This window comes from Sphaerodactylus townsendi, linkage group LG02 (genome assembly GCF_021028975.2).
Source record: "Sphaerodactylus townsendi isolate TG3544 linkage group LG02, MPM_Stown_v2.3, whole genome shotgun sequence".
Lineage (NCBI taxonomy): Eukaryota > Metazoa > Chordata > Lepidosauria > Squamata > Sphaerodactylidae > Sphaerodactylus > Sphaerodactylus townsendi.
This window is the reverse complement of record NC_059426.1, coordinates 7,804,426-7,829,023: the sequence shown is the minus strand read 5'-3', so window position 1 is coordinate 7,829,023 and position 24,598 is coordinate 7,804,426. Positions and strand designations below refer to the sequence as shown.

Genomic DNA, 24,598 nt, shown 5'->3' with positions numbered 1-24,598 from the left:
ACTCATCCCGGAAAACTCACAGCAGCCAGCTGATTCTGGCCATGAAAGCCTTCAACAATACATGGATCTACTGTGTATCTGAGAAATGTGCTCCACACCAAAGATTTGCTTCACAAAAAAACCCCCAACAACAAAAAACATCACAAGGCAGACAGAAGCAAGGCATAGGATTAAAGCATATTACCAAATAGATAAAGATTTGGAGTATGAGTTAGAGCAAGAAAATGAGATAAACCACATCTTTCTTGCTAACCACTTTGTATTTAAAATAAAAAGCCAGGAAATTGTGGTTTAGGGTGCCTGTGAGGGAATACCCAGATTTCGTGGATGAGGAAGACCACGATATGCTTTAATTTATTCGCAGTTGGTGGTTGTGTAAAGACCAAAACGAACCCTACCCATATTCTCACTGCAGATAGGTAATTAATTCACACTGCAGGGTGGTATGATGGAAGAATTCAGGGCCAAATGCACTGGCGTAATGCCCATTGGGCAAGGTGGGCAGCTGCCCAGGGCATCACCTTGTGGGGGGCATCAAAATGCTGGGTTCGTTTTTGGGTATTTTTTAGTGGTTTTCCTTTTTGGCCTGCAGGGGGCGCAGTTTTAAGGCTAGCGGCCCCAAAACTCCAGCGTGTCATCAGGAGACTGTCCTTATGCTACCCCCCAAGTTTGGTGAGGTTTGGTTCAGGGAGTCCTCATGATACGCTGAAATTTTGGTGATGATATGTCTAAAAATGCACCCCCTGCACGCACCAATGTCCTGGTGCAAAAAATTTTTGGTTGGGGTGTGGTGGCCGCCCATGGGGGGGGGGGGCATCCAACTCAGGTTTTGCCGAGGGCTACAGTTTGCCTCGTTACGCCCCTGGCCAAATGCTGCCAATCCCACAGAACCAGTCCTGTTCTTCCACTGTACCGCTCATCCTGACAGACACATTTTCAGCCAACAACTTTAATCAAAACCAACATGTTTGGATTGCCCGGCAGTGTTGGGAGAATAAGGGCACAACAGACCACAAGCAACAGATGCTGAAATGGATAATAGATTGCAACGAGAAGTGTGCCATGCCTCCAAGCTTGAAGAGGAGTATGCCAGTTGGAGGCTTTAGCGGATCTACTTAAGAATCTAAATGAGCCTTTCAGCTATTTCATTCATAGAGATTCACATCTCTTTGCTTATGAATGGCAAACCAGCAGCTGCCGTCCTTGCAGCAGTGGCGTAGGAGGTTAAGAGCTCGTGTATCTAATCTGGAGGAACCGGGTTTGATTCCCAGCTCTGCCGCCTGAGCTGTGGAGGCTTATCTGGGGAATTCAGATTAGCCTGTGCACTCCCACACACGCCAGCTGGGTGACCTTGGGCTAGTCACAGTTTCTCGGAGCTCTCTCAGCCCCACCTACCTCACAGGGTGTTTGTTGTGAGGGGGGAAGGGCAAGGAGATTGTAAGCCCCTTTGAGTCTCCTGCAGGAGAGAAAGGGGGGATATAAATCCAAACTCCTCAAATCCTCCTCTCCTCCCTCCTCCTCCTCCTCTTATTTCTTTATTTCTTTCTTCTTCTTCTTCTTCTTCTTCTTCTTCTTCTTCTTCTTCTTCTTCTTCTTCTTCTTCTTCTTCTTCTCACAAACTGCTTTGATGAGAAGTATCTTTCTCGACCGGAATTCTGGTCGCAACAGCCAACGATAAAACCACCCAAGGAAATCTGTAAGGATAATTTGTTTGAGGAAATCAATTTATCGGCTTCATTCCCTTTCCCAGAAACACCTTTTCAGGTAATCCGATATTATGAAAAGTCATAATCATTAAGGATTGATTGTGCTATTATCGCTTTCTGGATAGCTGATTAACCTCCAAGACATGTTTTCCCTCCATTTCCTTTCATTAGCATCGATAATAATCAGGTCAGGCCGGAACACCACAATTGATCATATGATATGGCCTGAGGGAATGGAAAATGGAGCAGGGGTATTCAGTACAATGTTTTCAAAGAGCCGGGAGGCATTCGTCACATTTAGCAACGCAACTAGTTTTTGCCTTTGACTTAAAGGACCCCAGTGCTGGGAATGGTTGATAACTAGAGGTTTTACATTTAAAGTGTTCGAGAAAATCAAAAGTTGCTTCCGATCAATCAAAGGATCATAGAGTTGGAAGAGACCACAAGGGCCATCAAGTCCAACCCCCTGCCATGCAGGAACACACAATCAAAGCACTCCTGACATATGCTCATCCAGCCTCTGTTTAAAAGAAGGAGACTCCACCACTCTCCGAAGCAGTGAATTCCACTGTCGAACAGCCCAGACGGTCAGGAAGTTCTTCCGAATGTTTCGGTGGAATCTGTTTTCCTGCACCTTGAATCCATTACTCCGTGTCCTAGTCTCTGAGACAGCAGAAAACAAGTTTGCTCCCTCTTTGACATGACATCAATTCAAATATTTAAACATAGTTATCATGTCCCCCTCTAACCTTCACTTTTCCAGACCAAACATCCCCAGCTCCCTAAGCCTCTCTTTGTAGGGCATGGATCCCAGACCTTTTACCATTTTGGTTGCCTTCCGCTGGATATGTTCCAGCTTGTCAATATCCTTCTTAGATTGTGGTGACCAGAACTGAACACGGTACCCTAGATGAGGTCTGACCAATGTAGAGTAGAGTGGTACAATTACCTCACTCAATCTAGGCATGATACTCTTATTGATGCATCCCAGAATTGCATTGGCTTTCATGGCTGCCGTATCACACTGCTGACTCATGTTCAGTTTGTGGTCTACTAAGATTCTCAGGGCCTTTCCCCACTCACCGTTTGCTGCGCGCTACTCTTGCCAAGTAGCGCCGGGTCCAACGGCACTCCCCACTACAGGGGCGGCGACAACGCAGCCGCCCCGACTCTACCGCTCTCGCGCCCCTTCAGCACACATCATTTCTGGTGCTGCTGAAAGCGGCACCTTTTGATGACCCTGCGCAGAGCGCGGGGCAGTGGGAAAGCCGGGGAACACAATCCCCGCACTGAAAAGGTCCACACCGGATGAAACCAACGTCATTTTTAAAAGTGGGGAAACGGCCTCAGATCCCTTTCACATGTGGTGTTATCAAGCCAAGGGTCACCCATTCTATATCTGCGCATTTGATTTTTTTTCTGCTTAAGTGTAGAATCTTACATTTACATCTGTTGAAATTCATTTTGTTAGTTTTGTCCCAGCTCTCTAATCTGTCCAGATCATTTTGAATCCTGCCCCTGTCCTCCAGGGTATTAGCTACCCCTCTAAATTTGGTATCATCTGCAAATTTGATTAACATGCCCGCCATTTCATTATCCAAGTCATTGGTAAAAATATTGAATAGCACTGGGCCCAGGACAGAACCCTGCGACACTCCACTACTGACTCTTCTCTAATCGTTGGAGAAGTCAAACCAAGCCACAAAAACATGATTTTCTCATAAGAACGTAAGAACATAAGAACAAGCCAGCTGGATCAGACCAGAGTCCATCTAGTCCAGCACTCTGCTACTCGCAGTGGCCCACCAGGTGCCATTGGGAGCTCACATGCAGGATGTGAAAGCATAAGAACATAAGAACTTAAGAACAAGCCAGCTGGATCAGACCAGAGTCCATCTAGTCCAGCACTCTGCTACTCGCAGTGGCCCACCAGGTGCCATAGGGAGCTCACATGCAGGATGTGAAAGCAATGGCCTTCTGCTGCTGCTGCTCCAGAGCACCTGGTCTGCTAAGGCATTTGCAATCTGAGATCAAGGAGGATCAGATTGGTAATACAGATGGAGCTTCTCCTCCATAAATCTCAATGCTTAAGCCCTTTTTAAAGCTATCCAGGTTAGTGGCCATCACCACCTCCTGTGGCAGCATATTCCAAACACCAATCACACGTTGTATGAAGAAGTGTTTCCATTTATTAGTCCTAATTCTTCCCCCCAGCATTTTCAATGAATGTCCCCTGGTTCTAGTATTGTGAGAAAGAGAGAAAAATTTCTCTCTGTCAACATTTTCTACCCCATGCATAATTTTATAGACTTCAATCATATCCCCCCTCAGACGTCTCCTCTCCAAACTAAAAAAAAAGAGGTCCCCAAAAGCAGCCTCTCCTCATAAGGAAGGTGCTCCAGTCCCTCAATCATCCTCGTTGCCCTTCTCTGCACTTTTTCTATCTCTTCGATATCCTTTTTGAGATGTGGCAACCAGAACTGAACACAGTACTCCAAGTGCGGTCGCACCACTGCTTTATATAAGAGCATGACAATCCTTGCAGTTTTATTATCAATTCCTTTCCTAATGATCCCCAGCATAGAGTTTGCCTTTGATAAAAGTCATTGATAAAATGATAAATATCATTTGATAAAAGTCATTGATAAAAATATTGTATAGCACTGGGCCCAGGACAGAACCCCGTGGCAATCCACTACTGACTTCTCTCTAATCGTTGGAGAAGTCAAACCAACCCACAAAAACATGATTTTCTCAAACATGACTTGCCTTTATCTGTGGACTGACTACATTCTCTTTGTGGGGAAGCCACATTTATACAAGGCACGCACACAAAAAGACAGAATACCCAAACTGAACCTGGTCTCTCAATCTGAAAAGATATTGTTGTTATTTTGTATCCCGGCATACGAACACCGTTCTCGAGGGGGCACGTTGGCTCCCGTGAAATAAAAATCTAACAAGCGTAATCAATTAGGCAGACATCTGGGCAAAAATTCAAACGGCTCATTCCTCTACCTCTGCCGGAAGAAAATAAAGTCGCCGTATTTGTGAGGCGATATATTAAAAAAATGTTTTATGATTGAATAAAAATAACGCCACAGAAGCTGCGCCTGGAATGAAATAATCAACCCCATCCCCGTTTGATTTGACTGTGAATGGGGTGAGAACAGGAGAGGAAAGAGGACTGGTTGGAGAAGGAATAGTTCACCAACTTGATATTTCATTCTACCTACATCCTCTGTCTTGGTTCACTTCTCAGCTTATTATCTTGACTATTTACTTTTTTATGGCCCCGTTCCTCCAGTGGTTTGATTACATGTGAAAGAGCAGGCCTTCCTCTTGGCTTAATATATAACATGGGCCTTCTGCGTAATTGCCAGTCTGGAGTCTTCTCACAGATACAACCGAATTCCAGACTATAGAGATCAGTTCCCTTGCAGAAAAGGGCACCTAGGGAGGGCGGACATCGCACCCCAACTGAGCTCTCTCCCATCCCCAAGCTCCATCTTTTCTAGGCTCCGCCCCTAAATCTCCAAGAGTCACTCAAGCCAGATCTGGCAACCCTAGCAGTGTAAAAGCCTTCAGGCCTGCTGACCAGTGGTGGGATCCAAAAATGGTAATAAGAGGTTCGGATGGTGGTGAGATTCAAACAGTGGCGCCGCCGCCGCACACAATTATTTGTGTGTGCCGAGAGGGGGTTACTAATTGGTGATTTTGCCACGTGATTTTTGCTTTAGTTACACCCTCCTCTCAGCAGTAGCGCGCAGAGCTTGAAGCAGTCTAGCAGGAGGTGCACCGGCGCGGGTGGCAGCCTGCGCCTGCGTGCATTCATTTCCCACTCAAGGACCGGTGCAGTGGCTGTGTCCTTGCCACAGCCCCGCCCAGGAATGCCCTGCCCCCGGAATGCCCGGCCTGCGCCCGTCGTTGCTTGCGCCTAGCACCATTGGTGCTCACGCCGCACGTTTGAGATCCACCACCATGAAGGAACTATGATTGCTACAAAAATGTTTTGGATCCCCACCATAGCTGTATTATTGACCTTATTTCAAACCTCAAAAGCTTCACGTTGGCCAATTACACTGCAGGCCACTGTGGTGCACTGGCACCTGAACCTTGTGGCAAACTTCTTCATACCGATGTCCAAGGAAGTTGCTGCGCGGGCGGGGAGCAGAAGTGGGGTGCAGCAAACTTCCTTGTACTGCCATGCAAGGAAGTTGCTGTGCCCCTACAGCTCTTGCACACCTGAGGCCACGGTGAGGAAGAGAGGAGGTGAGCTCTCCTGTTTGTAATTGGCCAGCATGTTTTTTTAAAAAATGACAACAACAAAAACTTACTGAAACTTTCTGTGTCCCTCACATTCCCTTTAAATATTCCATTTCTTTTTATCTACGGCTTTTCGAATCAAGCCGCCACATTCAAAGTAATGATTTACATCAGCCCGTGCTTAACATATTCAGCTATGTCCTTCCTTTCCATACATTGTGGCTATTTGCATTTCATTTCCCACAATGCCAGACAGTGCAATGGTCACTTTCAAAATTACTGCATTGTCAATTTTCACTTTGAGTCGGGAAAGCATGGTGAGGAATCTTGACTTCCTGTTTACTCCATTTAATCTGTCTTCCCCGCAGCGAATAGACTGAAATATATTCAGGGAAGGCAAAATAACCTTGGTGTTCATGGCAACTGGTAGAAGCAGCAGACGATCCTACAACAACGATAATTGTGAAGGGATTTGCTGAACACTGCTGCAAAAAGAAGACATGGTTGGAGCAGTTAGGGACAAATGAAACCATCTGGAAGTAAGAAAAGTGGGAAAATCTAGTCTTCTCGTCAAAGGGAGGAAGTTCTTTAGTTTCGGTACTGAAAAGTATTTATTTCAAATCTGGGCCTGACTCAACCACTGAGGACCTCAGATTATCAACTGAAAAACTACTTGTGATAAAAATACTGCTTCTACAGTCCATATCCTTAAGGTAGAGCCATGTAATAGCACCTTAGTGCCTGTAGGTGTAAGGTATCTACTTACCATCTTTTCTTTCTTTTAAAGAAAGTCCTAATAGGCTATGAAATATAAATAAAAGCACTCTTCTGGGAGAAATTTAGTCCCGGGAATCTAGCACCAGGCCCTTTCTGCACAAAGCTCCTAAAACATTTGGAAAACATTTTCAACTCCCCCCCCCCCTTAAGCACAATGTATGTCTGCACTCACCCTCTTGAAACAATTCATGGTTTTCATTATGCATCCCCCCTTTTTGTAGTTAGTTGAAGGATCAATGTTTCCACGCTTCACAGCTTTGTGCTGGGATTCTCCACACTTTGTATAATCAATGCAGTGGTGAGATCCAAAAATTTTAGTAACAGGTTCCCATGGTGGTGGGATTCAAACAGTGGCGTAGCGCCAGTGGGGCTGGGTGGGGCACGATGGGGGCGTGGCCGGGCATTCCGGGGGCGGGGCACTAATAATTTCTCTGTTACTATAAAAAACTCTTACTGTAAAAAAAAAGTTCCTAATTTCCAGATGGTATTTTTCTGTCCATAATTTAAACTCATTATAGCAAGTCCAATTGTCTACTGCCAACAGAAACAACTACTTCTCCTCTAATTGACTGCCTGTCAAATACTTAATACTTTCAAATACTTAATTTTGTTTCTAGAAATCAAAAGAAGGATACTTTCCTTAAACAAGGAACTTTACCATCTTTCTAAAACATGTTTTTAAAACAGCCCAACAGGGAGAATTATCCTGTTTTCTCCCTTCGCTAACCAGCCACATAGGAAACAACGGGACTTTGTGATTTTTGGACCTAATGGAATTTCTAACGGAAAAGCAGACCCAATTAGTAACCCCCTCTCAGCACACACAAATAATTAGTAACCCACTCTTGGGAACTGGTGAGAATTTGCTGGATCCCACCTCTGAATCAATGCCTCAAAAATTAGCTCCCCCCCGACCACAAAACTCACAAAATGCTAAAATACACAAACGAGGGGGACACACAGAGAGAGCTCTCAAAATGGCGCCGAAGAGAAAGTTCGGGGAAACGTCTTAAAGAGACCGCAAAGGAAGCAAAGCCCGTTTTGAAAAGGCTCCAGCCGAAATAACCACTTTTAAAGGGGATTCACCGAAAACGTTTTGCGGCTGGCAACAGGACATTTTCAGAACCGAACCGGGGGGGGGGGGGGAAACAATGCAGAACTCTACGGAGGAAACATTTTATTTCCTGCCTTAAAACATGTTGAAAGGTTTGTGCTGAAAGGGCCACCAGATTCAGAGGATGGCAGATATATGAATCTCATGTGTGATTTTAGGCTTTATATGCCATTGTAAGTCGCCCTGAGCCCTTTGGGGGGTAGGGCGGGGTACAAATATAAAAATAAATATATAAATATCCGAGTCCCACAGTTTACAGTGAAGGGGCCATGGCTCAGTCGTAGAGCCTCTACTGGGCAAGCAAAGGGTCCCAGGTTTGATCCCCAGCATTTCCAACAAAAAAGAATAAGGTAATAGGTGGAAGGCCTCAACAAGGGGCAGAGCGAGAGGAAACTGCGCCCAGGGAGCGTGCGTGCCCTGAATCCCTGCCGTAGTGCCACCCAACCTGGTGGGCCACTGCGAGTAGCAGAGAGGTGGACTAGATGGACTCTGGTCTGATCCAGCTGGCTCTTTCTTATGTTCTTATGTTCTTAACCCCACTTCACCCAGGGACGCCTCCAGAATGTCCCAGAATGCCCCCGCTATGCCCTGCCCGTGCCCCGCCACAGCACACACCAGGGTATCGCGCTCCCGTGTCCCGTTGACGTTACGCCACTGGCCTCAACCCAAGATCTGGGAGAGCAGCTGCCAGTCGAAGCAAACAGTGCTGATCTTCACGGACTAAGGGTCTGATTCAGTGTAAAGCAGGTTCACATGTTCATGTAATTTCTTTCCGCACACACCTTTTAAAATGTTTTGAGGAGACAAAAAGGTGCAGGAAAAAGAGAAGAGATGAGAAGGAAGTAGGAAGAAGAAAGGAATGGAAAAGGGGGTGGGGAGGGAAGGGCAGGCAGTGAATGAAACCATATTACCTCAGCCGTAAGCCAAACAGAACACCTCTGATTCTCAGGCCCTGCGGAATCTTACAACATCCTGCAGGGCCTGGGTGAAAGGATTTTGCATGAATCCCCTCGACTTGCTGATGTTTTCAAGCTGATGGAACTGTCTTCCAAGGAAAAGTAACGTAACGGAAGACGAGTCTTGTTTCTGTCCAAACAGTGCCTTGCTTCATTAAAGCAAGCACCATTAGAGAATGATCAACTGTGCAATTCTTCTTAATAGTCTTTAGTCCGAGTTCATGTTCTGTAGATCGGCAACAGACGGTCGCATCTCTCCGCAGCCTCACACTACTGGGGAACAACGATAAGCGATGGCCTCGTGCGGGAGTAATTTGGGAATGTTGCCTTGTGCGGTAATGACACTGAGCAATCAGATGAACAGGGATGCAGGCAACATCTCAAACCCGTCCCCACCCCCTTTTGATTATTAATAATTGCTTTGCTACCTGTTATCAGTTTCTTAACTCAATTACCTGTTTTATGACGTCACATGTGTGAGCACTCTAAATTAAGGGTTGTGTGTTTAATCAGAAAGCCGTCTGGTCTGATTGTGTTGTTTAATAAGGCACGATCAAAATGGAATCAACTATATTTTTTGCTTTCAAAGGACAATTAATAGAACAAAACAAAACAAAGGGACTATTACACCCGCAAGACAATCTAGCCAGTCTCGCGAAGGATGTGCAGCAGCATAAATAATGAGCAAATCTCAGGTTAATCCGTCTTTCCAAACACAAAAGAATGCAAAGATGCACAAGTAGAAGGTTCTGATACAACTGGAAAAGGGGATTTCTATTGATTTGCCCTACCCTAGTGGCGTAGCGTCCACGGAGCGGGGGAGCGGGGTACCCCAGACGTGCCCTGGTGTGGGGGCATGGATGGGGCATGTTTGGGGTGTGGTGGGGCGTTCCAGGGTGAGGGTGGGCGGCGCCACGGCAGGGGTGCAGAGCACACATGCATGCCCCGGGCACAGTTCCCCCTCGCTCCGCCCCATCGTGCCATCTTCCATGCTGTTCCCAAGAGTCTCTTGATCCTTTTTTTGTCTACAACAAGTAGACAAAACTCCACTCATCGTTGTCTGGATCCGAGCCTAAATATTCAGACAACGTAAGCAATGGACAGACTCATACCTGCTTTCTCATTACTAGCAGACTTACAGCTGAATGTAAGGATGGACAGATGCTATTGGAAATGATATGTCTGAGATGGCACGATGTTTGATCCATTGTGTCGGCAAAAGGCAGTCAAACATTCAAGTCCATGTGTGATGTAGTGGTTAACAGTGATGGACTCTCATCTGGAGAAGTGAATTTGATTCCCCACTCCTCTATGACGACCTCCCCATGGCTTGCGTGGCAGATTCCGTTTCTGGCGCTCATTCTCCCCGTTAATCTGTGTTCCGGCAGGACCTGGTTGCAAGTGGCATAGACCCCATTAACACGGTTCAGAGCTGATCCGAGGGGAGGGATGAGGTTGAAACCCTGACTTGTTTCCCGCCCTGGAGTGTGACATGAAATTCAAGCAACCAATCAGCGCTGTGATGCGCGCGCAGCCTTTCCTTGGTTTCATTTCCGCTTTTGCGATTGGCCAGCAGAAGGGGATGCAAACGTTAAACAGTCAAACGTGTAACTTTGAATCATTCATGGTTTACACAGGTAATGATTAACTGTTTGCACAGTTAAACAGTTAAACGTTAAACTTTTACACGCTGGTTTTTTGATCACACCCCTACAATGTACGTTTCCGCAGTGGGAACAGGTCCCGCCCCATCAAGGCACGCCAGCCAATCAGGGGAGACCGGCAAAGCAAGCTCGCCTGGTAGTGGGGATTGCTAAGAGTTCTGCAACCGGGTGTGTCTGCTGTGTGCTCGCTGCGGTTGGGAGGGAGAAACTCCGATGAAGAGGACATGGTTTCACAATGAACAGGTTTGGATCTGCGTGCAAATTTCAACCTATGTGAGTGGCGGACTCTAATCTAGAGAACTGGGTTTGCTTCCCCCTTCCTACATGTGAAGCTCGCTTGGTGATCTTGGGCCAGCCACAGTCCTCTCTGAACTCAGAAGGCACCTGTTGTGGAAAGAGAAACTGAAAGAATTTGTAAGCCTCTTTGAGGCTCCTTGTGGTTGAGAAAAGTGGGATATAAATCCTAACACCTCCTCTTCCTTCTTTTCTTCTATATTCTGCAATCAATGAGTAATTCATATGAATGTGTGGAGTAGCTATTTGTCCTTCACATTCCAGGTCGCAGAGGCAGAGGGAAACAATTGTGCCGAGAACTTCCCGTCAACAACTGAAAGAGTCGCTCATTCCGTTTTCTCTTTCTGTAAGGTGACTGGTCTCTTTTCATGCTTGAAAGCCAAATTGCCCATCTTCCTGTTCACCTCATCTTGCTGGTGTTTCACAGCTATTACCCACAATCCCCAGCTGTCTGAGCATGTTAAATCTTCCTCTCTCTCCCCCCGCCTTCCCCTTCTTTCTGGGAGCTGCGAAGCCCGCAGCTGAATCTCAGTGTGTTTGCCCAGCGATGACACAGCCCATCAGAAGAGAAATGCAAAAAGATGAATCAGAGATCCGGACACCACCAACTGTCACATCTGATCAGAGTGAATGTGCCATGCAAAGGTTTGGTCACGGTTGTAATAGCTAGTTAAAATGGGGAAGCAAAATTACTACGGAAGATTCAAAAGTGATCAACAGGGGCTCTAAGGAAGCATGGATACACCGTAAATAGCTCAATATGTGTACTTTGAATAGGCTGACCAGCCGTCCTGCTTTTGGCGGGACAGTCCCGCCTTTGCACAATTTGTCCCGCGTCCTGCGGGTTCCTTCCATTGTCCCAATTTTTGGGAGGCTGTTGCACTGCCTTCTGGGGCACAAGGCAGTGCGACAGCCTCCCACACGTGCGGCCGCAGGAGCACGGCACAGGGGGGGAAACGGCAGCGCCCCAGAAGGCCGTTTGCGCCTGCGGCTGTGTGCAGCCGCCTACCCCCGTCCCGGGTTTACAAGGTGACCATCTGGTCACCTTAACTTTGAAGATTTTTTAAAAATATATTTATCAGTAAATTGGCATCTTAAGGATAGTTCAACATCTTTAATGCTGTTTCAGCAGTGAGAAAGGGCATCTGAAATTCATCTCAGAAATCTAATCTGGATTCAAGATATTTGTGTGTGTGTGTGTGTGTGTGTGTGTGTGTGTGTGTGTGTGTGTGTGTGTGTGTGTGTGTGTGTGTGTGTGTGTGTGTGTGTGTGTACGGACGTGCCGTCAAGTCATAGGTGACATATGGAGACCCTATAGGGTTTTCAAGGCAAGAGACATTCAGAAGTGGTTTGCCACTTCCTGCTTCCTCATGGGCTGAGAGAGTTCTGAGAGAACTGTGACTAGCTCAAGGTCACCCAGCAGGCTTCATGGGAAGGAACAGAGAATTAAATCTGGTTCTCCAGATAAGGGTCTTCCACTCTTAACCGCTACACTATACTGGCTCTCTGTTCTAGAAGACCCGGGGGAAGGGGAGGAAACAGGGGACGGGATGGTATAGCAACCACTTTCTTTAGCATGATTATACTATTTTTTTCTTCTACAACTAAGCACTGATTGTTTGTTTATTGCTTAACCAGGAAGAACTGTTTAATTGTGATGGCTGATCCAACAATTAACACCTATACACACCTATATCTTCATGATATGTATTTATACACACAATATACACATCCACACCCATCCACATGCATGTACATAACAGATCAATTAGTTGGCTGACATATTACATGGTGTTCATCTGTTCTGTATGGACAGAAGACTTGAAAGTGATACATTCTTCTTTAGATCATTACATTTAATTCAGAACAGGCCACAGAGCGCGGGTCCCTAAATCTACAAATTAGGGCTATGTACAGACAAGACAGATCAGAGTACTGTCAAAGGCTTTCATGGCCAGAATCAATTGGCTGTTGTGGGTTTTCTGGGCTGCGTGGCCGTGGTCTGGTAGTTTTTGCTCCTAATGTTTCCCCCACATCTATGGCTGCCATCTCCAGAGGCATGTCATGGTAAGATGAGATTCTTTTCACATTGTGCCATGGAGAGAAACACATCTTACTGTGACCTGCCTCTGAAGATGCCAGCCATAGATTTGGGCAAAAATTAGGAGCAAGAACGACCAGAGCATGGCTACACCACGTGGAAAATCGACAACAGCTTCAAGCAATGGCATAGCACCCAGGGGACGGGGGCAGAGGCGAGATTCAGGGGGTTCCGAAGGTTCTGTAGAACCTGTTGCTAAAATTTAAAATATTACTTTTTAAATACTTAAAATATTTTTTATTAAGTATTAATATTTTTAAATACTTTTAAAAAGTGATATTAAAAATATTTTAAATACTTTTTAAAACAGTCATTATTTGAATCCCACCACCATTGGAACCTGTTGTTAAAATGTTTGAATCCCACCACTGGACGGGGATGTCTTACACTGGGCACGCATCAGTATGGGGGCAAGTTGGGGGCGTTCCGGGACTTTCTGGGGTGTGGCAGGGGTGCAGGGCACACACATGTCCCAGGCCCAGTTCCCCCTCATTAAGGCTCTGGCTACAAGACAGATTAGAGTTGCGATTGATTAGGATGGGTATTGTGGAATATTCCCTGAGAAGTCAGCTCAACATGATGAGTAACGCATTGAGCAAGTGCAGTGATAGGAACAGTTAGGAAAGGACTGAAGACAAAACAGTAAAAAAAAAAGAGGACAATTTTAACGAGAAATTGCTTGAGTAAGCATCTTTACAAAGAGAAAGTAATAAGGTGAAGGCATTTCCACTTGGAAACATGACGATGACACAGGAATGACTTAGGGGATTTCCACACTGACAGAGTTGTACTGGTTTCTATCTAGGTTCACCTCAGTGTATCCGCACTGCAACTGAGCTCAACGTTGTTTTGTGTCAGTTCCTCCCTCCCCCTCAGAACTGTGACATCCCTGTCGCAGTTATGAACTGCACCTTTCTGTTGGAACAAGGTCGATACCGCTTCGAAGCTTCAAAGTGCGGACGCATCGAAACGACACCTTATCCGTTCAACCAATCAGGAGCCGCTTTTGTGGCATGCGCAGAACGGGAGAGTCGTGGTGGGCATGTAATTGTAAACTGTAAACTGTAAAAACTGTAAAAAAAAAAAGAACACTCCCGTTTCCCATGGTAACACAAGCTCCAATCACGATCGAGGAGCAAAACAGGCACCAAGATGATCCCGCCCACTTAGCTCGGTTCCAGGGGGCCAAGTAAGTTGCTGTGCGGACAGCCTGGAATCGCCCCCCACTGAAGGGAACCGAGTCGACCTTAGCTCCCTTCTGTAGTGCGGAAAGCCCCTTAAAGGAGATCGTTCGTTTGGCAAGAACAGATAAATTCCTGGCTTCCGCAAGAAACCCTGTCTCTTCAACCATGAGAATGTGTGAGAAGGGAGTTCCTCTGCGCCTTCATTCCTGTCTCGTGTACTGCTAACTCTCTGTGGCAACATGACCAGATATGTAATGTTCATTTAAAAAGTGATGACAGAAAAGCAGAACAAGTGGCAAAAGGTAGTTGATGAAGGCCGTTTTTTTAATATTTAGCAGAAGACAGGGTTGCCGTCATATTATCTACTGCTTCCGCAGCAGAGTAATACAAGCACTTCTGATTTTACTTTACCTTCCCTGACATTTTTAGCTAATATTACAGCCAGCAGTAATTATATCCAACTGCCTATTATTGCTGTCCTGTTGTTGTTTTGGCACGGGGAACATAGCTCGTGTCAACTCAGCGCTGTCGAATACGGCAGGGAGAAGAATGCAGACTTAAAGAAAGCCACCCATAAATCACCTTGTTGGAAAGTTACACAAGCTGTAATTTACAGCTCTAATTCCTACTCGGAATTCTATTCACAGCAGCTGAAAGATTCACAGGGCCCGCTGTTCTTTGCTGGGCAAAACTGCACTTACGTGCTTCGGGAAGAAGGTACTGCCGAAGTTTGTAAAACAAGGTTTAAACACAGACCATTTGTGCACGGAGAGAAAGGAGGATTGATGAACCGAGGCTGAAACAGCAGAAGCAGAGCAGAGAGCTGTGTTTAATACACTGTGTTCCTACAAACAACGCAGGATAATGATTTTTTTAAAAAAAGACTTTGGCAGGCAATTCCCAGGGCACATTGCTGTAAGGATTTGAAAAAGCACAGAGAGAGATGGGTCCTCCCTCGCCCCCCCCCCCCACAATATTATTATTTTTGGAAGAAGCTGCATTGGATATCCTCATTGTAAGTTCACAGTGCTTCCTTTTTACACCGAGGGATTTGATCTCTTTACAGAGACTTTCATGCTCCATTTAAATCCCAAACAGAGCAAGGCTGTCCCACGAGGGCAAACTCGACTCTCCAGTTGTCAAAATAATTTCGTATCTGAATTAAGACGCGTATGAATTTCATTAAAGCTGAAATGCCTGCCTTTGTGCTCCGCTGTTCTCTTTCATTTTCTGTACGCCTTTTTTAAAAAACAAATGCTAGTCTCCGTGTTACATGTTTAAAGGGAGAGCACGTTAATGGGGTGTTTGGAGTTGGGGGGGGGGCAGAGGCACAAAGAAAACTTGGCATTGTTTGGCAGGAAGGGATGATGGTTTTTATGCAAATTCCACAAGACGCTGACAGGCCTCATTTAGCAAGAATCATGAAAGGCACCTTGGCCTCTTGAGTGGTTCAGACTGCATCTGCCGGTATGCAATGGAGACACCTATGCTTTGGGTGGGAACTTGCATTGATTATGCTAACCACGAATGATTCTCCTACAGCTGTCCTATTGCCTTGTTTTGTCATCGATTAGGCTAACCAAGGTGCAGAACGACCCCTCTACTTATTGCCTTGTGAGGCGGATTAGGCTCTTATGGGGTTAATGTGCAAAGGTGCAGTTAGCCAGAGCAAGACCACCACAGTAACAGCCAGAGCGCTAGGCTGTTTGGCTGGGCTGTGATGGTATAGCTGGCAGCCACAGATAGGGTGCGCTGGCTGCTATGAAAGCAGGAAGAAGCCTGTCAGTGAGCAGAGAGGGAATTGGAAGTCTGAGAGACTGTGTGACACACAAGCCTTGTCATTTTCTCAGAGTCAGTCGAAGGAGATGATGCCTAAGGGCAAAGAGAGCCCTTAAACCAAGGTGACCAAACGTCCCGCTTTTGGCGGGACAGTCCCACCTTAAACCAATTTGTCCCGCATCCCGCGGGTTTTTTGAACCATCCCGATTTTTCAAAGGCTGCCGCACTGCCTTTTGGGGGGCTCTCCTTTTCCTGCCCTGTCACAGGGCGGGAAACGGGAGCACCCCAGAAGGCAGTGCGTTCCTGTGGCTGTGCGCACACATGCGCGCCAGCCGCCCACCCACCCGGGCCCCAGTTTACAAAGGTGACAATCTGGTCACCTTACCTTAAACACAAAGGGGATAAGGCAAAGGGGGCCTGTATTCTCAAAGAGGTCTCAGACTGAGGGGAGGCAGCCTTGTTTCCACAAGAGGCTGGAGGTCTGGTTGGTGGGAAACAAGAGGGCTTGTAACTGAAACAGCCAAACAACCTGCATTTGCTCTGTAACCATTAGGAAGTACCTGCCTAAAGCAATGCTTACATGCCTCTCTGAACCATCATCCTGAGAAGTTTGTTAAATAAAAAATCAGCTTTGTGTTTAAGTTTCAAAAGCCTCTCTTTAAGTTCCAGTTATTTTACTGCAGTTTATGGTGGCAGCATTTGAAAACTATAGATTAGTTTGCCCTGACAGGACTTTCTGTTTAAAAGGCCTGGGTGCGTGTGTCAGTGTGTGTGAGTTGAGGGGAGTGCCGTAGGCCAATGAAGTCAGCTACCCAAATGTCCACTCTCTGCAACAGGCCTCCCTCCCTTTTTGGGGCCCCTCAGGGGGTGGGTGCTGTTACACCTTGTTTCGTAAATAAGGGCATTCAGAACATTTTCAGCTGCAAGTCTTGATGACAAGGCAGAATGAAAGAATAAGCCACGTTCTCTGATAAATTATAGCCTAAATGTAGTCTGGGACCTTCATACCTGTCAGACCGTCTCTCCCAATGAACCCCCAGAAAGCATCTTGGTGGTCCCTGACCCGAAGACTGTCATCAACCACAACCAGAGCTTTTCCACCAGCCTGGTGGAATTCTCTGTCCAATGTGACCGGGGCCCTGTGGAATTAAGTTCTGCAAGGCTTGTAGAACTGAGCTGTCCCGCCAGGACGAAGGTTAAGGACAGCGGTGGTGTTGACTCCATCTTAGCTGGCCTCCCTTTTCCATGTCCTTTTTCTTTTAGTAATAGAAGACCAAATGATTGTATTGAGCTGACTAGTCCCTTCTTTGCTGGAGTTGTTTTTTAGGCACTGTCGTGGCCTGCTCCCTTGGAAGTGAGGAGTCTTCAGGGGAAGCGCAGGGTCAGGACAGTTCAGGTCAGCTAAAGAACCAACAGGGTGTGAGCCCAGAGCAGCCTGACCCCCTCCAGGTGGAACAGCAGGCTAGCCACGATTTGGAGCCCAAAGTGCCTGCAGAATCAGGCCTGTCCCAGCTGAGATGCCTCAGGCAAGTAGCTCACCTGAGCCCATTCACTAATGGAGACAGCACTGTAGAGAACTTTTGAAAAAGCGCGTGCCACTCCCGCTCCCATGCAAACACTATGGGAGACGGGGCAGTTTATTTTTCCGGCTTCGCCGCCTGCTCTCCCTGTCCCTTACCTGCAGCCAATCAGAACCCTGGAAAAACGGAATCTATGCAAACATACGCGAACTACGCATCCGACGTAAACGTTCATGTGGAAAATGAAAATAAACTGGGGGCTTATGCATAATTCACTGGAGTTCTTCCTCCTGGCCTGAATGCACTGACGGGCAGCTGTGTGAAGGGAGAAACTGGGATAAAAACACCCTGGGATATATGATCCCGGGTCTATCCCAGGATATTTTGTCTGTGGGAAAAACACCTAAAAGGCAAAGTGGTTTCCCACTCAGAAAAGCCATCTCCTTCTGCGGGAAGGGTTGGATTCCTCACAGGTTGAATGCTGGGAAGGTTTGCGGCACACGCAAGTGACTTAACTGCTGCATCGGATCCTCTGCCTGTGCTGAACTGTGTGGACCCTGACCCCTGGACTGGACCTCTTTGGACTCTGAACGTGCACGATGGACTCTTGGTCTGGTATACTGATAATCACAGCTCTGACCCTGGAACTCTTGACTTGGCTTTCTCAGGTTGCGGACTTTTGTGGTCAACTCTCGGCTCTTTGCTTCTCTCCCGGCATAACCCTGTGCTGTAACCTGAGACCTCTGCTGGCCGCCTAAGTCACGGCAGGCACCATGATTGATTTAATTTACTCTATATTGTGTATATTTATACATTTATTGAAAACAACTTTGAGACTCTGGCAACAGGGAGACCGCTATAAAAATTGAATGCATGCATGCATACATACATACATTTATACATACATACATACATACATAACACACACACAAAAGTATAGCCTCTCATCCTTAACACGACCCATTAAATAAATAAATAAATAAATAAATAAATAAATAAATAAATAAATAAATAAATAAATAAAAAAAAGGCACTGCCTCATGGTGAGACCCCGATTCCTTTTAGAAGAAGAAGAGAAGAGTTTGGATTTATATCCCCCCTTTCTCTCCTGCAGGAGACTCAAAGGGGCTTACAATCTCCTTGCCCTTCCCCCCTCACAACAAACACCCTGTGAGGTAGGTGGGGCTGAGAGAGCTCCGAGAAGCTGTGACTAGCCCAAGGTCACCCAGCTGGCATCTGTGGGAGTGTACAGGCTAATCTGAATTCCCCAGATAAGCCTCCACAGCTCAGGCAGCAGACTGGGAATCAAACCCGGTTCTTCCAGATTAGATACACGAGCTCTTAACCTCCTACGCCACTGCTGCTCCTTAGGACCATCAATTCTGACTAGCAATGGATCTGTATGGTGCTGAGAGTCTGTGTGGTGTACAGTTGGAGTATCAGATGAATACTAGGGATGCTCAGATTCCAATCCTCACCAAGCCAAGAAGTTTACTGAGAGGCCAACTCTCCCTCTCTGATTCCAGCCTACATAAGAGGGTGGTTGTAAAGATAAAATGGAAAAAAGGGGTACAAAATGGTCAGGGGATTGCAGATCTTATGGTTCTAGGAGTCACTTCATTACTTTTCTCCAAGGGCTGTTGGAGCTATCAGTCACAACATGGCGGGTAGTACCCAAAGAACAGTGTTTCGGAGCATGCCTCCAATGTCCAGGGGTGTGTTTTACTAGCTTAGGTTGCTTTGCTAGTAACAATGCTTCATGGAATGAGCTGACCTCAAGACCACAATTGCAGACATATTTGGGGATTAATGTGTGTTTGTGGGGGATGCCATCTTGTCACAGCTGGCTTATAGCAACCCTGGTGGGGTTTTCAAGGAAGGGGGTGTTCAGAGGAGGTTTGCCATTGCCGGCCTCCATGTCACAGCCCTCGTATTCCTGTGAAGTCTCCCATGCGTATATTAACCAGGGTCAACCCTGCTTAGCTTCTTAAAGCTGGTGAGGTCAGGCTACCCGGGGCTACCCAGGTCAGGTGACTGTAATGCCCTCTGCATATGGTGACTTTGGTTGACCGCCCAAACCCTTCGGTCAGTCCAAAATGGGACGGCAGAGGTTCATGAACTGGAATCTACCAGAGTGACTGGAGGAGTTTGGATTTATATCCCCCCCTTTCTCTCCTGCAGGAGACTCAAAGGGGCTTACAATCTCCTTGCCCTTCCCCCCTCACAACAAACACCCTGTGAGGTAGGAGGGGCTGAGAGAGCTCTGAGAAGCTGTGACTAGCCCAAGGTCGCCCAGCTGGCGTGTGTGGGAGTGTACAGGCTAATCTGAATTCCCCAGATAAGCCTCCACAGCTCAGGTGGCAGAGCAGGGAATCAAACCCGGTTCCTCCAGATTAGATACACGAGCTCTTAACCTCCTACGCCACTGCTGCATTAAGTGACATGACGTCACTTCCGGGTATGGAACCAGAAGTGATGTCAAAGCATTGGGTGACGCCATTTGCACAGTTTTTGGTCCCCTTCCAATGCCACGGATAGCAATCTTGTAAAAAAAAACAGCAACGGCAACAGTGATCAGAGATGACCGAAATGATCCCAATGCACCCTTTTACCCCACTATCATCTGAAAGACATGTCGCATGTGGAAGGCCATCAGCCAAGCCATATACTACAGAAGCGGAAGCAAATGAGACCATAACCGTTTTAAAAAGCTCCCCACAGGATTCCAACATTTGCCTTCAGAACTCTCTCTTGCTCCACTAATGAAATGATCAATGAAAGAAAACAGTTACAAAAAAAATAATTTTAATAAGCGTGACTCTCCTCTCCACCCGACCCTGCTCTTCTTTAAAGGTCAGAACACGACTGTTTCAAAAACCACATATTTACACTGCCATCACAGGACATCCTAGCCCATAAAATTCCTGTTGTTTAAAACTGGGCTTTTTGCCCATCTGCAAAGATAACCATGGCTCTAAGACAGGGGTGGAGCGAGGGGGAATTGCGCCCGGGGCACGTGCATGCCCTACGCCGCTGCTGCGGTGCTGCCCGCCTGGCGCTGCCCCGGAACACTCCCAGAATGCCCCAGAACGCCCCCGCCACTCCCCTGCCATGGCATGGCTGTGCCCCCAACTGGCACGTGCCTGGGCATCACCCCCCTCTGCACCCGTTGATGCTACGTCACTGCTCTAGGACAGGAGCTTGATCTTCACCGCAATAGAAATGCTCTTTCTGTTTTCTCACATGGACGTCAGGATAGCCATACATAGAAGGAACAAAATTAAAAGTTTCGAGGCATCTGGGGGAACTGCAAGAATTCCAGAATTACAGACTGGACCCTCGTTGTAATGAGGAACAGCTACCAGTATTTATCTATCGGTGAATTCCATACAGGCTGTGGATAATCTTTTGGAGCACTTACTGTGGCCACAGAGAGCCAAATGAGGCAGCAAATTAAAGATTACAGCACAGAGATTTGCAGGTTCCCCCCCCCCCAGTTTACCACTAAAATTAGATACACTCAACTAAAGCGGGGGGAAAAAACTCCCCTCAAGATAAATGCAGGCTGAGTTCTTTAAAACCTCCAGAGGTATTAGCTTTAAGAGCTTTTGTCCACAGCTGATCGCTGACGATCAGCTCCGCTCTGGATTGCCAGCTGCAGTTTGAGGAATTCCTGAAGATTTGGGGGAAGGCAGAATTTGTGGAGGGAACGGGAGATCAGCAAGGATATGATTCTGTTCAGCCTGCTGCCGAAAGCTGCCATAGCCTTGTGAAAAATTGATCTGTATTGCGCAGTGGCGTAGCTCCAAGGGGCTGGAGGGCACGATGCCAGTGCGGGGGAATGATGGGGGCATGGCGGGGGCGTTCCGGAGCGGGGGCACGGCACGGCAGGGGTGCAGGGAGCGCTCATGCCCCGGGCGCCGTTCCCCCTTGCTCCTTCCCTGGTGTTGCCTGGAGACCAGTGTAATTCCAGTAGATCTCCAGCCACCACAGGAAAGCTGACAATCGAGCTCTCCTTCTGAGTTGCGACTGAATGTTCATGAACATTCCAATTGCTCCGATGTAGTTGGGTTGCTTTTTAAAAAATGGTCAGAGCACACGGCCTAGGTGGGTCTGTGTGCTAGGAGAAGCGGCTCAGCATCACTGGAATACTGCTCATACAATAAAGTGTGCGTACATGTGCATTTGTGTAGAGGTGCATATATAGTATATGCACGCACATGCATGCACATATGAGTTTGGGTTATCGATAGGAGTACTGCATAGAAATGCTGCGAACGGGCTTTTGATTGCATGGAAACGAAGGGGGAGTGGACACCAATGTGATAATGCACTAAACCACACTATTAAATTTCCACAGGATTTCATTTTTACTAAGTGTAAACATTTAACCCTCTCCTCAGTTACATAAAATTCAGTAGGTGCAGCCGGCTTCTTCTGGTATAATCCTCAGATGTCTCCTTCAAATAACAAACAGGTCCATAGGAGTAAGATCACTTAGACATGGGAGCAAAATATTAGACAGGGGAACAGCTATGGGATATATCTTTTTTTCTTTTAATTCTGAAAACCTCTGCCAGACATTTTCCAACCTCTAATGTGATCCTAAAACGTTTGTCTTCTAACCAAAAAACGTATGCAGGATTGTTCCGCACTGCCTCTAAATTTCGACAATCGAGGAAAAAATCCTCTGTTGACACTCACAATTATAAAACTTGCAAAAAAGGAAGAGGATGGGATATGGTTTCGATAGCCGAAAAGTCTGAGAGGATAAGGGACACCTGTGAGCCTACCATGCAAGTTTGATTGATTGATTGATTGATTGATTGATTGATTGGTTGGTTGGTTGGTTGATTGATTGATTGATTGATTGATTGATTGATTGATTGATTGATTGATTGATTGGACTTTTATACCGCCCAATCCCCTAGGGGCTCTGGGCGGTGTACAACATAAAATATGATTATAAATAAATTACAAATACAAATACAAAAACCTTTAATGGCATAGAAGAGGTGGTGGTATACAAAATATGTTAAAACCAAATGACTAAGACTTACAAAAAGGTTTCACTCTTGATCCGAGTGCCAAATAAATTACTAAAACCTTTTAAAACAGCGATGACAATAATAGAGGCGTCCGCCAACCCCACTTTTAAAATTCTCCCCGGGAGAGAGGGAGGGCAGCGAGTCCCTTTAGATGATAGGCCGAGATGAAAGATGGAAATACACTGAGGCTCATTCCGCACATGCAGAATAATGCTCTTTCAAACTGCTTTCAGTGCTCTTCGAAGCTGTGTGGAATGGCAAAATCCACTTTCGAACAGTTGTGAAAGTGGTTTGAAAACGCATTATTTTGCGTGTGCGGAAGGGGCCTAAGCCTTGCTTTTGTGAGCAGCCACTGATAGTGAAAAACTGTCCGGGTTTTCAAGTAATTAGCACAATAGAATGGGACTGCAGAGTTTATATGAAAACAAACAGGGGAACAAACACTAAGGGGCTGGGACCAGAGATCAGCGGTAGCAATATCCTGTAATCTCTGGGCTAGAGATTTGAGTGCAATGTCATACTGGTGGCAGTGATCCCTCCTGGCCCAAAAAGCCAAGAAACAGCTTCCTGAAAGAGGCTATAACAGCGATGGCGAACCTTTTTAAGACCGAGTGCCCAAACTGCAACCCAAAACCCACTTATTTATCGCAAAGTGCCAACACGGCAATTTAAGGCACACATTACTCGGGAGTAAGCTTGGTGGTAGTCGGTGGCTTTGCTTTGAAGCAACTGTGCAACACTTCAAACGAGTGAATCATGACCCTAGGAGGGTTTACTCAGAAGCAAACCCCACTGCCAGCAACCAAGCTTACTCGCAGGTAAGGGATCACACTTTCTTCCCATGAAAATCAATAGGGTTTAACAGCGCTTAACAGAGTTACCTACACTGTTTCCCCAAAACTAGGTCTCAGGTTTAATTCTAATACTCTCCCTGAAATAATTACACTATTATCACATGACAAACTCTGTGCAAGCGTGCCCACAGAGAGGGCTCTGAGGGCCACCTCTGGCACCCATGCCATAGGTTCGCCACCACTGGACTATAACATGTTTCCAGAACCCACGCTTCAGGGGCTGTCCTACAACCACATCTGCACATACAGCTCCATGGAATCCAAAGGTAATAATTCTCCAAGATATCTTCTTGAAAACACCTACCGGCCCTCTTTATCATACTGTTAGGATAAGCAGTTTTTAAACATTTGTTTGTTTCCCGTGCATAGAAGAACCAACTTGAGAAAGAGAGATAACAACAAAACTTAATTGCAATGCTGAAAAAGGGAGGGAAAAGGGATATTCATGACCAGTGACTTTACACAGTGCAAGAGAATTAGTTATGTAACGGAGCAAATGGTTCCTATGGGTTACATCGTTGTACTCTGTGAATGTGAATGAGAGAGCTGCTTTTATTTGTTTTCGTTTGACTGTAGCGGAGTCATCATGTTATATTAATTAAAGTTTGAATAAAAACTGGCCTGCGATGCATAAAAGTTGTCTGTGAACTAAAACTTCATTGAGGAAAAGAAAATTCTGCAGGCTCATTTGGAAAAGGACTAGTCGAATCTTTGTTTGCAGCCCCCCCCCCCCCGCCTGTGGAGGCTTCTCTGGGGAATTCAGATTAGCCTGTGCACTCCCACACACGTCAGCTGGGTGACCTTGGGCTAGTCACAGTTCTTCGGAGCTCTCTCAGCCCCACCCACCTTACAGGGTGTTTGTTGTGAGGGGGGGAAGGGCGAGGAGATTGTAAGCCCCTTTGAGTCTCCTTATAGGAGAGAAAGGGGGGATATAAATCCAACTCTTCTTTCTTCTGCACTTCACCTCTAAGTGATCCCCTATGGATCTAACTCGTATAGTTGGGCAGTTTACAACTTTTTTCTTGAGGACAGGAAATCCAAGTATCTGGAGGACCATAAAGAGCTTAAGTTTCTATTCGCCTGCTGAAACTTTTCTCTTTGAATCTTAGTACAAACACATCTTGCAGGCTCCGAGCGCGTGGCATAACTTAAGAACTGCAGGTCCAGGTCTCTTGCAGAGGTATATGGCTGCGGATTTTGCCTTATTTCCTTCCTTTATTCTTTTTCTCATTCTTGTATCACATAATGCCATCTGCAGTGATAACCACCCCCCACCCCCTTGAAGTGTACATTCTTTGATGTTCGGCTTGAGCCGTGTTGTCAAAAAAAGTTTTT

General features: G+C 46.4%; 1 protein-coding gene across 1 annotated transcript in view; it reads right to left on the bottom strand.

The window, feature by feature from the left end:
- Positions 1–24,598, bottom strand: part of TMEFF2 (transmembrane protein with EGF like and two follistatin like domains 2) — a 328,663-nt gene that overhangs the window by 154,520 nt on the left and 149,545 nt on the right. The window contains exons 6-7 of the mRNA XM_048483643.1: positions 15,750–15,758; positions 2,477–2,484 (exon numbers count right to left, since the gene is read on the bottom strand). Coding sequence (XP_048339600.1) covers positions 2,477–2,484; positions 15,750–15,758 — 17 coding nt within the window. The remainder of the gene's footprint in view (positions 1–2,476; positions 2,485–15,749; positions 15,759–24,598) is intronic.